This window comes from Triticum aestivum, chromosome 5A (assembly GCF_018294505.1).
Source record: "Triticum aestivum cultivar Chinese Spring chromosome 5A, IWGSC CS RefSeq v2.1, whole genome shotgun sequence".
In the NCBI taxonomy this organism is placed as follows: domain Eukaryota; kingdom Viridiplantae; phylum Streptophyta; class Magnoliopsida; order Poales; family Poaceae; genus Triticum; species Triticum aestivum.
Genome location: NC_057806.1, coordinates 12,090,165 through 12,104,022, shown reverse-complemented (window position 1 = coordinate 12,104,022; position 13,858 = coordinate 12,090,165). Strand labels below are relative to the sequence as shown.

Genomic DNA, 13,858 nt, shown 5'->3' with positions numbered 1-13,858 from the left:
GAAGGGTTGCAATCTATGTCAAGAACGATAAAATCTACGGGCACATAATTCCTATTTGCAACAATAAGAACATCATTAATTCTTCCCATATGTTTCTTAATAGTGGAATCCGCAAGGTGCAAGTTTAGAGAGCAATCATCAAAATTACGGAAACCTAACAAATCACACAAAGTCTTTGGAATCGTGGAAACACTAGCACCCAAATCGCATAAAGCACAGCATTCATGATCTTTAATTTTAATTTTAATAGTTGGTTCCCACTCATCATAAAGTTTTATAGGATAGAAACTTTCAATTCAAGTTTTTCTTTATAAGATTGCATCAAGGCATCAACGATATGTTTAGTAAATGCTTTATTTTGACTATAAGCGTGAGGAGAATTTAGCACGGATTGCAACAAGGAAATACAATCAATCAAAGAGCAATTTTCATAGTTAAATTCCTTTAAATCCATAATAGTGGGTTTAGCAACATCTAGGGTTTTAATTTCTTCAATCCCATTTTTATCAAATTTAGCATCAAGATCAAAAGATTCAGAATTCTTGGAACGCCTTCTAGGTAAAGGTGGATCATATTCAGTCCCATCATTATCAATATTCATATTGCAAAACAAAGATTTAATAAGGGACACATCAATAATTTTTAGATCTTCATCATTATTTTCATAGGAACTAGAAGAACATGCTTTTATAAAGGCATCTTTCTTAACACGCATCCTAGCGGTTCTTTTTTTGCACTCATCAATGAAAATTCTCATGGCTTTGAGAGACTCATTGATATCATGCTTAGGTGGAATCTCTACTCCTAATGGAGCAGTTGGTAGTCTCCGCCGGTCAATTTTTGTCCCACCACTTTTGTCCGGGTTTTTTAAGGTTATTTTGGTTCCCTCCACCACCTCCCCTCCGCTGGTTTTTCCGTTGCGACAGAACCAATCTCTCGCTAGCCCTACCTCGTTTCCCGTCTCCAGTCGCAGCCGCCGCCGCACCCCAATCCAACCCCGCCGCCGGCGATCTCCTCGCCCCCCTGCGCCGCTGCCCCCAACCTTCTATTCCTCTCCCAAGGGAAGGGAAGGGAAGGGAAGGCAATGGAAGGGAAGGGAAGGGAGAGGGAGCGCCCAGATCCACGGCGGCATCAGCGCGCTGTCGTCGACCTGATCCGCGTCCGTCCTCGAGGGAGGTCGGCCATGGAGGTCCGACGCGGCCCAGCAGCAGCCATGGACGGACGGAAACACCCCAAACCCTACCTGGGACGACGCCTCAACCTTCAAGGACGCGCGCCGGCGACCGCAGATCTCCGGTGACGGCTATGTTGAGTGCGTACCTGCGGACGTTCTTCCTCGGATTCATCATCTCCCCCTGCTCGTGATTCCTTCCTTGGATTCTTTTCTTTTGTGTGCAGGATGACTGCCCCGGATCTGGACGCACAACCTGCAGCTGCAGCAACAGTTGGACGACCGAACGCACGAGCCCTCCTTCCCTCCCTCATGGCTCTGCTTCCTCCTACCCTGCCCCCTCACGTGGGCATGGTGAGCTTCCTACCCCCCGTGCACATCTCATCTAATCTCATCAAATCTAGATTTCTCTGGACGTATTTATTGTTCTAGACACAACTTGATTCTCTTCAGTTTGATGTCACTCCTTTCCTGCCGGAGTGAGTCAGTCAAATACTCCTACTAGCAGTATAAGATGTTTGCTGACTTTGAAAAATGATAGATAGTAAAAAAACGCTAATGAGGTTGTGCAGCGGCGGACGTATGACTGCTACCTGCACAAGCGGATGGCCCTGCGAGCCGGACCAACCTCCAGCTGCTGTGGCGTACCACGGGCAGATTTATCCCAACGAGGTATGCATGTGCACAATCATCATCTGAAACATATGGATGCAAATGCTTGGTGCTGCGTGCATGCATATATACATCTAAACAGAATTACGGTGGGATGCAGGAAACAAGGAGCCCAAAAATTAAATTAAAACAAATCGACGCCAACAGCGATGGGGGTGAGTAAGCTATTCATATTTCTTTTCGTCTGTGGATGCATTGATGGTTTGTATTTCACATTTTGTTTTATTATTATTGTTATATACATTACGGTCTTGTTTCTTGCGGTCATACACATTAACTTTGCAGTCACGTCTTCACATCACATTTGACCTGCAGCAATTGGTTGTGTGTCCAATGTACATGTCTAAATTTTGTTTAGGTGGATGTCACGCATGCTTTGGTTGTGTGTGCAATGACTTTTCTGTGGTATAACCCTTCATATTATTACCCGCAAAAAAACCCTGAATATTATTAGTTGACCGTTTACATGTTTGAATAACCTTTACCGTCACGCTAAAGCCTAAAAGGTAGTTAGGTAGAGAGTCTCAAGTCACCATTCGATCAAAAACTATTTAGTAAGTTGTTGTTCTCTAATTTCTCAGCGAATGAGCACAAATTCAGAAGGGTACGTACACAAAAGAACCCATGTACAAAGTCTCTACTCTTTTACCAGGCTATCCACCATCTACACAGCAGGATTCACAAAGCCATGTGGATGCTACCAAAGTGATAAAATTTGGATGTTTTTGGAAATATAGCATCATAGGCCCAGTAAAGGGGAAAAAGCCAACATCATGAAGAATGCATTAGGATAATGATTTTACCTTGGGGTTATAATCTGCATTACGTGCCTAGAGAGCTATTTGCTTTCAAGTCCAATTTACAATCCAGGCGCTGACCGTCGACACAATATTCTTGTCATCAAATCAGACACCAGAAAGCAGAGTACACCCAGGAGAAATCAGACTAGGAAATATCTCTGGCTCATACTGTCAAGTAACCATATAAAATATCATTTCCAACACAAGGAAAGAGATAAGTTCTGGGAAAGAAAGAATAAAAATATCATACATGATAAAATAGTGCTGAGAGAACAGATTTCAACTTAGTAACTTACACTTCAGAAAGCGTCGTGAAAATATGTGAGACCCTCAAGCCTGATAGCTTCTTGATGTAATGGTTCTTTGTGTTTGTCCTTCCATTCAAGACAAATATACCTGGTCAAAAACCTAATGGTTGAAAAACATATGTACTGATCAATTAGTGAAACAAAGTTGTATCACTGATGCTGTGTTTTTCATTGAAGCAAAATATGACAATGTACTAATCTAATAGTGCAGATGTAGATTATCTCGCCTAACCTGGTCGCATGCTTCAAAGTTAGATTTTGGCCCAGTATATATTTAATGTGTACAGTTCACAGAAATAATAATGGTTTATTTTATTTCGTTACAAGCGCCGACAGACCATGACGCTTGAAGATATGGAGGCGACAAATCTGTGCCGATCCCCTCTTGGTGATAACTCTAGCTGAGCCCCTCTTGGTGACATTCCTAATCTTGAGCATCCTTCCCAAATCCTATATACCTAAGAGATTCACCCCCACTATCCTATTTATCTTAACATGCAAGTTATCCACATCAGCAGTCCACTCACATCAGCGCTCCGTTACCGAATTACAAGAGGGACCCACCACAGGTTGACATGGATTCTCTGCCTCCACGTCACCTCAACTTCTTCTACCAAGTTGTGTCACACACACGTCACCTCAACTTCTTCTACCACATTGTGTCACACACACATGCTGTGCGTTATCACGTTGTGCGGCACGCAGCAAATGTAGGTGGCATACGAAACGAGGGCCTGCCCATATTCCTTTCATCCACTATCTCGCCACTGATCATTAATAGGCCCGTTTACTAGGATAAAGCCAGTTCGTCTCACACAAATCATGAACGAATCATTGCGCCTTCCAACTGGGTGCTACTGCGACGGGGCGGCGGCGGACATGTAGCAGAGCACCGGTATCCATTAACTAGAGGAATAGGTGTCAGGCAGGCAGCGGTGAGGACGTAGCAGCAGCCAGCAGGCGAGGCGCCACACACCGACGACAACGATCGTAGACTGAACGCTCCAGCTAGGGCTGAGGTATGTCAAAATATCAATTAATCTTTTTGCCTAATTTTTGGACAGATTGGTTTGGTGAATCGGTTTATCTAATCACATCATAGAGATAACGAGTACTTCTTTTTCGTAGTGAATAATTTGTGCATCATTAAATTTTGGACCGATTTATCTACGTTCAATACTGTCAAAATTCTGCAGCCGCCACTGGGTACTACTGCAAGGGTCGAACAAGCAGAACGAGAGTGCCAGATCGATAGAGAAGAACACCGCTACATGACCAGAAACTGGAGCCCTATGTTGCCATCATGGACATGGATCGGAAGGCTCTGAATTACGCCAGATGCATTCATCCCTACAAACTATAATATTTCGGGGCAACCTTTTAATCATAATTTAATTTTATTAATATCTGTGTAAATGCAGATAACTCATCATGCTTATTTCTAGGAATGGAACTAAGCTTCATCAAATTCAAAAGCATGTATAATGCTGCGCACTACACAAAACAAACAAAAAGAATGAGAACAACCTGAGTATACTGTCATGAATGGTAGCAGTATGTTGCACAAGGTTGATCCGGTGAGAAGCATGATTTACTCAATAGTGTACCTCGTGATTTATCAGTGATATCTTTTAACAGAAAATTAGATTATTAGTGAACTCACATTTTTTCTTCTGAGCAAGCTATGTTTTTATGGAATGGATAGTTAATAGTTGTCATCGTTGTTTCAGGTTTTTTCCAAGGGCTGAGATGTCTCTACTTAAAGGTGTTTTTTTTTGCATCAGCTTGGTTTTTTTTTTGCGGGTGATGTATCACCTTGGTGATATACTTTTTTTGCGGGGAACCTTCGTGATATACTATTAAGGTAATAAAGGAGAAGAAGTTTATCAAAGAAGGTAATAATTAGTAAAAAAAATCACGTGCACACAATTTAAGCTTTTCAACACTTTTATCTTATTCTAAACAATATTTTTTTCCAAGAATGTTATTTAAAAAACACATTTATCATATTCTAAACAATATTTTTTCCAAAGAATATTCTTTATCATCGCACATACTAAAATTCATGTGCACACAATTTTAGCTTTTCAACACTATTCTCTCTTATTCTAAACAATATTTTTTTCCAAGAATATTATTTATCATCGGCACATACTATCTCATGTTTCTAAACATCAAATTATTTGTTAGAAATTCCCGCAACAACGTGCGGGGTATCATCTAGTGACTCCAGTGCCCGTGCCAGGTAATTGCGAGCATAATTTTTTGTTGTTGATCGCATTGGGGCATACATATAGTTGATACGGCTTTTCTACTGTTAAATTCTTGCTGCAGAAATACAAAAATTATATATAAATCAGAACGAACATCACAACATGTTCTTAAACACAATGGTGTTAGCACACAAAAATCTAGCTAACAACAGGAACTACGGTTTTAACCCAGGCTATTAACTAAGGTAAGGGAGAGAATTTAACTGGAAATTACCTCTTGGTGCAAGTAGTACATGTGCTTTCAAGAGGAGCCAACGATGCGGCCAACCATGCTTAAAATGATACACAGTGCAAATCCCACGCCTCTGGATTCCTCTTCATCAGCTCACTTGAGTAATGCCCTGCTTGTTTAGCAAATAAATCTTAGTTGTGTCTGGAAGATGATACATAGCTGTCTATTATATCATGAAGAGCATGGCTCCAATGTATTTCAGGTACTTATGTCTAGCTTCAACAGATGGCATCTCTAATATTCTGAATCTTTCTTTTTCCGGATAATGCATCTGTATGTCTGCATTCATATGCTTATGTATATCCTTGAATCCATTTTAGTCAAACATTGCGATCAATAGCTCACAAGAAAAAAGAACATTGTACAGTAGAAGAGGCATATGTGAATACATTGCGCAAATAACTGATACCAGTTTTCTGAACTAGCCTGGTGGTACTTCAGAACAACATTGTATTCTCCAAAAATATGAAGGTATGAAAAGAAGTATTCTACACTTTGGAAATTCAGAGATTAATTGGCTACATTGGTGCATTACCTATCGGCCTGGGGTGGCCTGCCATGGAGATCGACGAGGCAGCAGCGCGACTGTGCTCAGCGCAGTTTGAGTGGGGTAGAAGACAGAGAAGTCCATCGCTGCACGCAGCGCATCCACGGCTGGCGGAGCATCGCGATTAGGACTAGCTGGAAGTGCTACTTCGAGTATAGAGCACCGCCAACTAGCGTAATGTTTCGTATTCGTTTTATCCGTTGTACTATGCACTGACAGCCGGACTGACTCATCTGCTGCAAGCACTGCATATGTATAGTACAGGCGAAAGGACACAATATTACCGTTGCACCGAACACTATATAAAGTAAACACTTCACCCAGCTGCATGTATTTAAGGCTCATGCACCAGCCGCTGCGTGCAGGACCGATCGTTTTGCTTCAAACACGCACACAAGCACCCGAGTTGCTGCGATCCGTTGACGTCGCCGTGCCGCGATGTCCCAGAGCTCATCTTCCGCTCGTCGTCTCCGGACACCCCTGCCCCCGCTGCCATTGATCCTGTGCCCGAGGTGTGCCGGGACGAGGACTAGATGGTTTGTCTCCGGGATAGACCGGAATCCCGGCGTCCGTTTTTACAAGTGCCCGAACCAGGGGTAAGTCTGTTATCTGTACACCCATCCATCAGATGTTGCAGTTTTCTGCTGTTTGCTTTGTATTTTTTTGTTCATTATTCAGTTTTGAAACTGACCCAGGACGGAGGCCCGTGCGACTTTTGGTTGTGGGATCACCAGCGTTGGCATCAACCTTCTCATCAAGGCGGCCGGAGGTGGGAGCAACGTGATGTTTGGTATCGGACGCGCCATGGAAGATGTACATTTTTTTGGTCAATGAAAAATAACCAGTGTACATAATGCCGGGGCACGCGTACTACTGTAACCGAACACCGGGTCATGATTAAGAAAACGGGTCATGATTAAGAAAACGAGTAAGGACCATTTTCTGCCAAGCCTGATCCAGAATATATTCCCTCCCCCACTCTACATTCAGACTAAAAAAAAAAGGGCAACCTGGTGCATGTAGCTCCCGCTTGCGCAGGGTCCAGGGAAGGGTCCGACCACTTTGGGTCTATAGTACGCAGCCTTTCCCTACATTTCTGTAAGAGGCTGTTTCCAGGACTTAAACCCATGACCTCATGGTCACAAGGCAGCAGCTTTACCACTGCGCCAAGGCTCCACTCTACATTCAGACTGCTGCACGAAATTCACCAAACTTCTACAATTGGATTATATCGAAGTATAGCTTTCCCTTTGCAATGTTTGAACACTAAAAAATGTCACCATCCCAACAGAGAAACAGCGACGAGAATAATATTGGACAGAAAGAACCTAATCATGCAACTCCGGTGGTTATTTTTACTAGCAATTCAAGCTCTTTTGTCAACGAAAATTAACCAGGGAAATTAACCAGCGACGAGAATAAGATTGTAGAATTCATACACCTCCGGCATAGAATCGAAAATTGTGCCAAGCACCGGGTTGACAACCACATCAGTCCCCCTGTCAGCGAACCCTCGTATGGCAGCTTCAAGTACCGGCACACGATCAACCACCGCCGCCCGCTCGTCTGGTGCTTGCGGCCCTCTTGGCCTGCCAACATAAGCAGAAGGAAAAGAAGATAAACAGAAAGCATGCCTGTAGTTGGGAAAACCATTTTTTCCCTCTAATTTTACATTTATGAACATTGACAAATAAAGATTGTACTGCGTGTGTGCCACCCAGTATGCTTACTACTCGAAATTCACGGGTTTGTGGTAATAGAATCAACCTATGAAAATTTGACCAGGGACGTTAGCTGCCCTCGGACAATTTTTCTGAAAATCAACTAGAGTATGCTTGGGCATTTTTACGGGTTCGAGCTGGGAAAAAACAAATACAAACAAGCATAATGCACCAATTCGGCAACTTGCTCCTACTAGACAAGAATCAGATTGCTAGAAAAAATCCCAAGTCAGCGAATCCTCATAGAGAAGCTTCAATGCGACGGCACGCGATCACTGCTACCGCATTGCCGATCGTCTGCCGCTCGTGGCCCTGTAACTAACTAATTACCACCAAAAATCAGAAGAAACTTAAGGGAAAACAAAGGCACACCTGGGAGAAGCTCTTTCCCCCGTCTTTGCATTGTACATTGGACCACAAACTAAATTGGAACAGGCTAGGATTGCCAAGGCCAGTCACTCCTGCAAGACCACTAGCGATTGGTATCTCACAAATTCTGAGCTTTTTGCGGCAATAGAATTTTTAACACTGTCTATGTTTAGGCAAAGGCATTAATCGCCCTAAGTTCACTTGGTTGATGACGCTTTACAAAAAATCCTTATATTATGACCGGATCGAAGCTGTAGAAAAATCCACCAAAGTAGATTCAGACTCTACTTAGTCGACCTAGCCAGATTTTCAGATGGCTGCAAAAAATAAATCCTGGCAGCCTGCTAATTCCTAGCTGCACATGTGAATGGGAGTCAGCAAGAACGCCTCTTAGGCACCAGCGAAAGAAATCAACGAGATACCTGCGCTTCCAGCCAACTCGGATGGTGGTGTTTGCGGATGCTTGCGCACCGTGGGGTAAGGACTGAATCGAGCCGCGCGAGACGACGGGCGGCGCCGCGCCATGGGCGCGTCCGACAGCCACATCGCCACCGCCCGAGCTGAACATGGTGCAGGACCCCCCCGGAGAACTCAACATCAGATAAAGCCTTCTCCGCCGCCGGCTATGCCCCACCCTCATCTGACCGACGCGTATCAGGAGAGAACGGGCGGACGACCGATTCCGGCGAGCCTACTCCTGACGCGGCCGCCGCGGCGCCGCCACCGGCCGTAACGGAAGCCCCCAAGCACGCTGCTGAATCGTTGGCAGTCGACGTCGATCTGCAGTACCGGCGAGCGGTGCGAGCTCGTAAGTTACAGATTCCATCGAAGAATAAAAATAAAGGAGCAGAGTTTTCACTCACCCAGAGTCGAGCGCCGGCGCCTCCGCAGCTGGAATCGCCATGAGCAGAGCCTGACCCACTGCCTCCGGCTCGCCGTAGTCCTCCCCCCAAATCCGAAAAGGGATCCCGTGCTAGATGTAGGACCTGAGAGCGGCCGTCATGCGTCCAATCTGGGTACACGCCACCCAGCCGAAGCCAGGGCCCGCGAGCCAAAATGCAATAATGTGCGCCCTGCACTTTCTGACCGGACCGGCCCAATCGTATGACCGAACGTACCTCGGCGAGTCCACAAGGGCCGACTTAGGGGATGTATTTGCTTGTATCCAGCTATGTATGCACGCTTTACTGAATCTGGCGTTTTCTTTTGCACGGATCACCTCGCGCAGCAGGGCCGTCGATGCGCTGCGTGCATCTGCCGCTGCGTGCAGGACGGCCGCACTCGTAGAAGACAGGGCTCGACGACAAGGGCGCCGTGGTCTTCCCACCCACATCCGAACGGTATAGCTACGTGGCCGGCATGTACGGAGAGCCGTGAGCCCTTTTGCAACTACCATCTGGTTCTGGCTGCCCAGGATGCCAGACCGGTAGGCGCGCGGGATTGGCGTCGACACGGCGGCGCGAGATGTTGACGGGGAGAGAAGGAGGCCGTCGACGCCGTCGCGGGGAGAGGATCGTGCGGGCGGGGCTGTGGCGTGGAGGAGAGATGGCGGGGCAACGCCCTGGCGGGGAGAGGAAGGGTCGGGCGACGCCGTCGATGGGAGGGGCGCCATCGACTGGAGTGGCTGTGAGGGTGAGAGAGTGAGAGGAACTAGCCGATGTCATGTGCATCGAGGATAAGCATGCTTTTTTAGGGGATAAGACTTTTTTTAGGAGGGGGTAAGGCTGTGTGGGTGGAAAAAACAGTTCGTTGTTCCACTCTTGTTTATATATGTTTAATATTAATATATAAAATATTTTTATACAAAAACGCAAAAAATTTAAACACAGGAATTTTGCAATAGATCCGAACGGATCCTTTGCCATCGAATCTGAATCCTATGTTGGTTGTACGTCCGCTCGAACTGCCTTTTTATTCCTTGTTTGCTTATGTCCCCACTAATCCAGTGATCGCCCACACTCCCGCCAAATCCCTTGATTGCCCGCACTCCTGATTTTTTAATGATTGATGGCCGAAAACAAAGGTGGGGATTGAGAAAAATATGTCGCGAACAAGGGTAATAGAACCCACAATCCATCAGACTGCAATTGGAGGGCACAACCATCTCAGCCAACTTAACTTTCAATTTGTTCAACGCTTGTGCTTTTCGTAATTGGGGGTCTCCAAGTTTTGATTCAATTTATTAGAATGATTGCTACTATCTGCTTGATGAATGGAATGTGAAGATTATATAAAACAGTAGGATTTTCAGTTTGTATGCCCGTCCAGTAACTGAGTTTTTACAGGTTTCATGATACAGTAATTGTGCAAATGTGTTATACTTTCTAATTACTTTTGCAGTGCCATTTAATTGTTAAATTTTCTATTGGGCATGCTTCTCAGATCCAAGGCATGGAGAACTCCAAGGTGTTTGCTGACAAGCTGTTCGGGACATGTCGAGGCAGAGGAACATTGAGCCGGATGAAGGCATTAACAAGGATCGGCTCAGAGAGGTCTAGACGGAGATTACTGACCATATCTTGGACTAAGCTATGTTCAGTTTAAGTCAATCTAACATACTGATAAAAAATTTCCTTTGGGTGTCTCAGATTAACAGGTGGAACATGAACATTGATGGGATGCTCACAGAAGATGAGGTCAAGAAGGTGGCTACGCAAATGATCACAGAGAAGACTACTGCTGGTTCATCTTCCCCGCCCTTTAAATATGTTCATGTCTGCACATCAATCTATTTATATTGTTTGGGATATTTTTCCAGGGCCTTTTGATCGACCATGCGATTCAAAAAGCTCTTTAGTGCAGTTTGCAACAACAAAAATCAGAGGATCGGTCGTTTGTAAGGGTGGATATCTCAGAGGTGGCTGCCACCCAGATTGGAATTTAATTCAATCTATTTCCCTGTCTGAAGTTTCATACTAGATGTATGTTCCTGTGATAAGATTTGTTTATGGAGATGGAGAGATGTGACTTTCAGAGTGACATAAATTCAGAGTCCTTCTATTGAAATCTAGAGGATCGGTTGCATTTTTGTTGAGGTACTAGAAGAACTTTGTTTTGTGTTAACAATGGTGTCCTTTTGTGCATTGATATTCCCTGAGTGCCCACTGCTATGTTGTAGTTCCTTTTCCAACCAAGTTATTGATGTATTCATTTTGACAGAACCGATACCAAGTGTACACACTTTGCGATTAAACCAAAGACACCAAAGCGCTAAGAGCGCACTGAATTGTTGGACTGAACAATATATAGATAATTCATCTGTCAAGCATCGGAAACTAACCCACTATGACAGTCACATGAATAGATACAAAAATTTCCAAGCAATCTGCAAAGTATATACAAACTGATCTGTATGAATACCACAAAAAAGGTTGTGCCTGCGTGAGGACTGCATTCACAGTGTGGGCAAAGAATCGATTATGGAATCTGTGCAGTTCTTGCGAGGTATTCTGAAGAATTTAAATCAGCGGCAATGAGTGGCGATCATGAAGCGGGAAAAGGTGTGGGTGCAATTGTGGTACAGCAGCCCCGCTGCCCCACCACGCAGCACTTGCATTGGACAGGGCCGGCCTTGGGATCAATCAAACTAAATTTTGTAGCCTCGTACTTGGAGCAAAAGGGTGAATATTCTGCCGGTGCCGTCGCAAGGGACAGCAGAGGGCATGTTGTTATTTCTATCTGAATGTTGTGCAGTTCTTGCGAGGTATTCTGAATATTCTGCAGGTGCTGTCGCAGGTGTTGAGGAGGCCGAAGCAAAAGCAGCCCTCATTGGGTTGCATGCTCTCAAGGATCTACAGGGCCCCACGATTTTGGAACTTGACTGCCAAATTCGGATTAAGGAACTGATGACAGGGAAGCAGTCCCTCTCCCCCTGCTATGGACTGCTAAGAGACATCAAGCAAGCACTAACAAACTTCTCGGATCATAGTATCAGTAGCGTGGGGAGATTGTGCAATGCCCTTGCTGATGGGCTTGCAGCGTTGGCTAGGAATTCGGAAGACCAGGAGAGGATTGCGGACGTACCGGACTGCCTCCGCCCGCTTATGATCTCTTTATTTGTGGTTTCAGCAGAGTAGCTTTACTACTCTGAATCTCAAAAAGAAAAAGGTTGTGCCTCTCCCTGGGATAATCATGGCAATTTCAAGGGGTAAAATTAAGGGGGGATTACCTGTAGGGGATAGAGCCAACGGCGGCCGCGTTGGAGCCCACGACGTTCACTACGACCATCGAACGCGAAGACGGTGCCCCCGCCGGCCTCAAAGTTGTCGTCGCCGTATGCTTCCTCGCCCTCGAAGAGCCTCCATGATGCTGGACCCCCGCCACCCCTGCGTAAGCCACCGGCAACCGAAGCCAACAGGACCTCGCGCCCCAGCCCCATGAGATGAGCTCCTCCCGTGGTCTTGCGTCGTCGTCGGCCCGCGAGTCACCGGCCACCTCGCCGGAGATGAGCACCGCCGTGGATCCGGCCGGAACGGGACCGGATTGAGCACCAGCGCCCGGATCAACGCGTCCCTGCGTCCGTCGTCGTCCGTCACGCCGCACCCAGCTCGTCGGAGCCCCGAGCCCCGCGCTGCACCTCTCCTGCATCCCCAGCCTGCACTTATCCCGGTGCTCGAGGCCTCCACCATTGGGGCCGCTCCTCTTACTTGAGCGTCCGTCGCCATGGACCTATCGTCCTCCTCCAGCCGAGGCTGCTGCGGGACCAGCGGCGATCTTCATCGCGCGGCAACTGCCGATGCATGCGACAAATGCGGTGGTCGATGGTCGGAGTCGCGTGGTTGCGGCAGGATCTCAACGACGCGCGCGGCGGATGCGCCGGGGGGAGGGAGGGGAGACCGGGAGCGAGAGAGGTTGAGTGAGTGGAGAGGAGAGGAGAGACCGAGAGAGTACTGGGGGATAAGGTAGCGTTCCGTTTGGTGCCGAATGAAACAAACTTTTGTTTTCTGAGAATTCCTTTTTTAGGTGTTAGATTGGGGGCTGGTAGGGCCGTGCTGGATAGCTAATTTGGGCCTTGGATCGGCAAGGTTTGCTCTACGACAAAATATAGATAATTAAAGTATATATATACCTCACAAAAAATTTAAAGTATATATATAATTATATATTAAACATGGTTCATACAAATAAATATTTTTATACTTATTAGATATATTGAGAGTATCACAAAAATATTGAGAGAAGAAACCGAATATACTTGGTTTATGTTGGTTTGCTTGCATGTTTTTATCTTTTGTTGGACAATTTTCCATAGCGTATATAAATAATTTAAAATGATTTAAGAAAGTTTAGATGACTACTTATTTATATATGAACATTATTGTTGGTTGTTTTCCCCAAGAGAAATGCAACATCTTTTTTTAATAATATGAAAAAGGTTTTCTTTTTTACAAAATAAAACAGTTGTGTTAGTTTCACTTTTATTTTTATTATACATTATACATTTTTATTTATATGATGCAGTAGAAAATTTCATTTATATTTCATCAGAGATAGAAAGTGATACATGTAATACAAAAAGGTGTATTTTTTTTATATTTTTTCAGAATATAGGAGACATAGATATGGATTTTGGAGATGCACAAAAAGAGTCCATCGATAAAGGTTCCGAAGCGACGCCGTTGAAAAGGGCTAAAAATTCACGAGTTTTTACAACATAATGATGTGAAAGCGGTGATATCACATAACAAATCAAAAAAAGGATGCCAATTTCAATGTTATCGTACAAGGTATTTTTCAATATTATTATTGATCTTTCCTTTGTCATA

General features: G+C 45.0%; 1 protein-coding gene and 2 long non-coding RNA genes across 8 annotated transcripts; 2 read left to right on the top strand and 1 right to left on the bottom strand.

Annotated features, from left to right (window-relative positions):
• Nucleotides 1–1,068: 1,068 nt before the first annotated feature.
• On the top strand, nucleotides 1,069–6,911 carry LOC123102006 (uncharacterized). 4 transcript variants are annotated; one of them, XR_006448692.1, is made up of 6 exons: nucleotides 1,069–1,312; nucleotides 1,399–1,843; nucleotides 1,944–3,970; nucleotides 4,148–4,528; nucleotides 4,682–6,599; nucleotides 6,699–6,911. It is a non-coding gene; the product is annotated as an uncharacterized lncRNA (long non-coding RNA). The 4 variants fall into 4 exon arrangements; XR_006448693.1 differs by having other exon boundaries at nucleotides 1,399–1,525; nucleotides 1,744–1,843; nucleotides 1,944–6,599; XR_006448694.1 differs by having other exon boundaries at nucleotides 1,944–6,177; nucleotides 6,369–6,599.
• Nucleotides 5,220–13,029, bottom strand: LOC123102005 (uncharacterized). 3 transcript variants are annotated; one of them, XR_006448689.1, is made up of 4 exons: nucleotides 8,957–9,597; nucleotides 8,516–8,873; nucleotides 5,439–7,592; nucleotides 5,220–5,279 (listed from the first exon to the last, which is right to left on the bottom strand). XR_006448689.1 is itself a non-coding variant. In XM_044523260.1 (2 exons), exons 1-2 carry the CDS (start codon nucleotides 12,678–12,680, stop codon nucleotides 7,406–7,408), a joined length of 606 nt encoding a protein of 201 aa, XP_044379195.1. In that variant the 5' UTR covers nucleotides 12,681–13,029; the 3' UTR covers nucleotides 7,207–7,405. The 3 variants fall into 3 exon arrangements, 1 of the variants encoding a protein (XP_044379195.1); XR_006448690.1 differs by lacking the exons at nucleotides 5,220–5,279; nucleotides 5,439–7,592 and adding an exon at nucleotides 7,687–8,448; XM_044523260.1 differs by lacking the exons at nucleotides 5,220–5,279; nucleotides 8,516–8,873; nucleotides 8,957–9,597 and adding an exon at nucleotides 12,262–13,029 and having other exon boundaries at nucleotides 7,207–7,592.
• Nucleotides 10,448–10,965, top strand: LOC123102007 (uncharacterized). The gene is made up of 3 exons (XR_006448695.1): nucleotides 10,448–10,585; nucleotides 10,690–10,775; nucleotides 10,852–10,965. It is a non-coding gene; the product is annotated as an uncharacterized lncRNA (long non-coding RNA).
• Nucleotides 13,030–13,858: the final 829 nt, after the last annotated feature.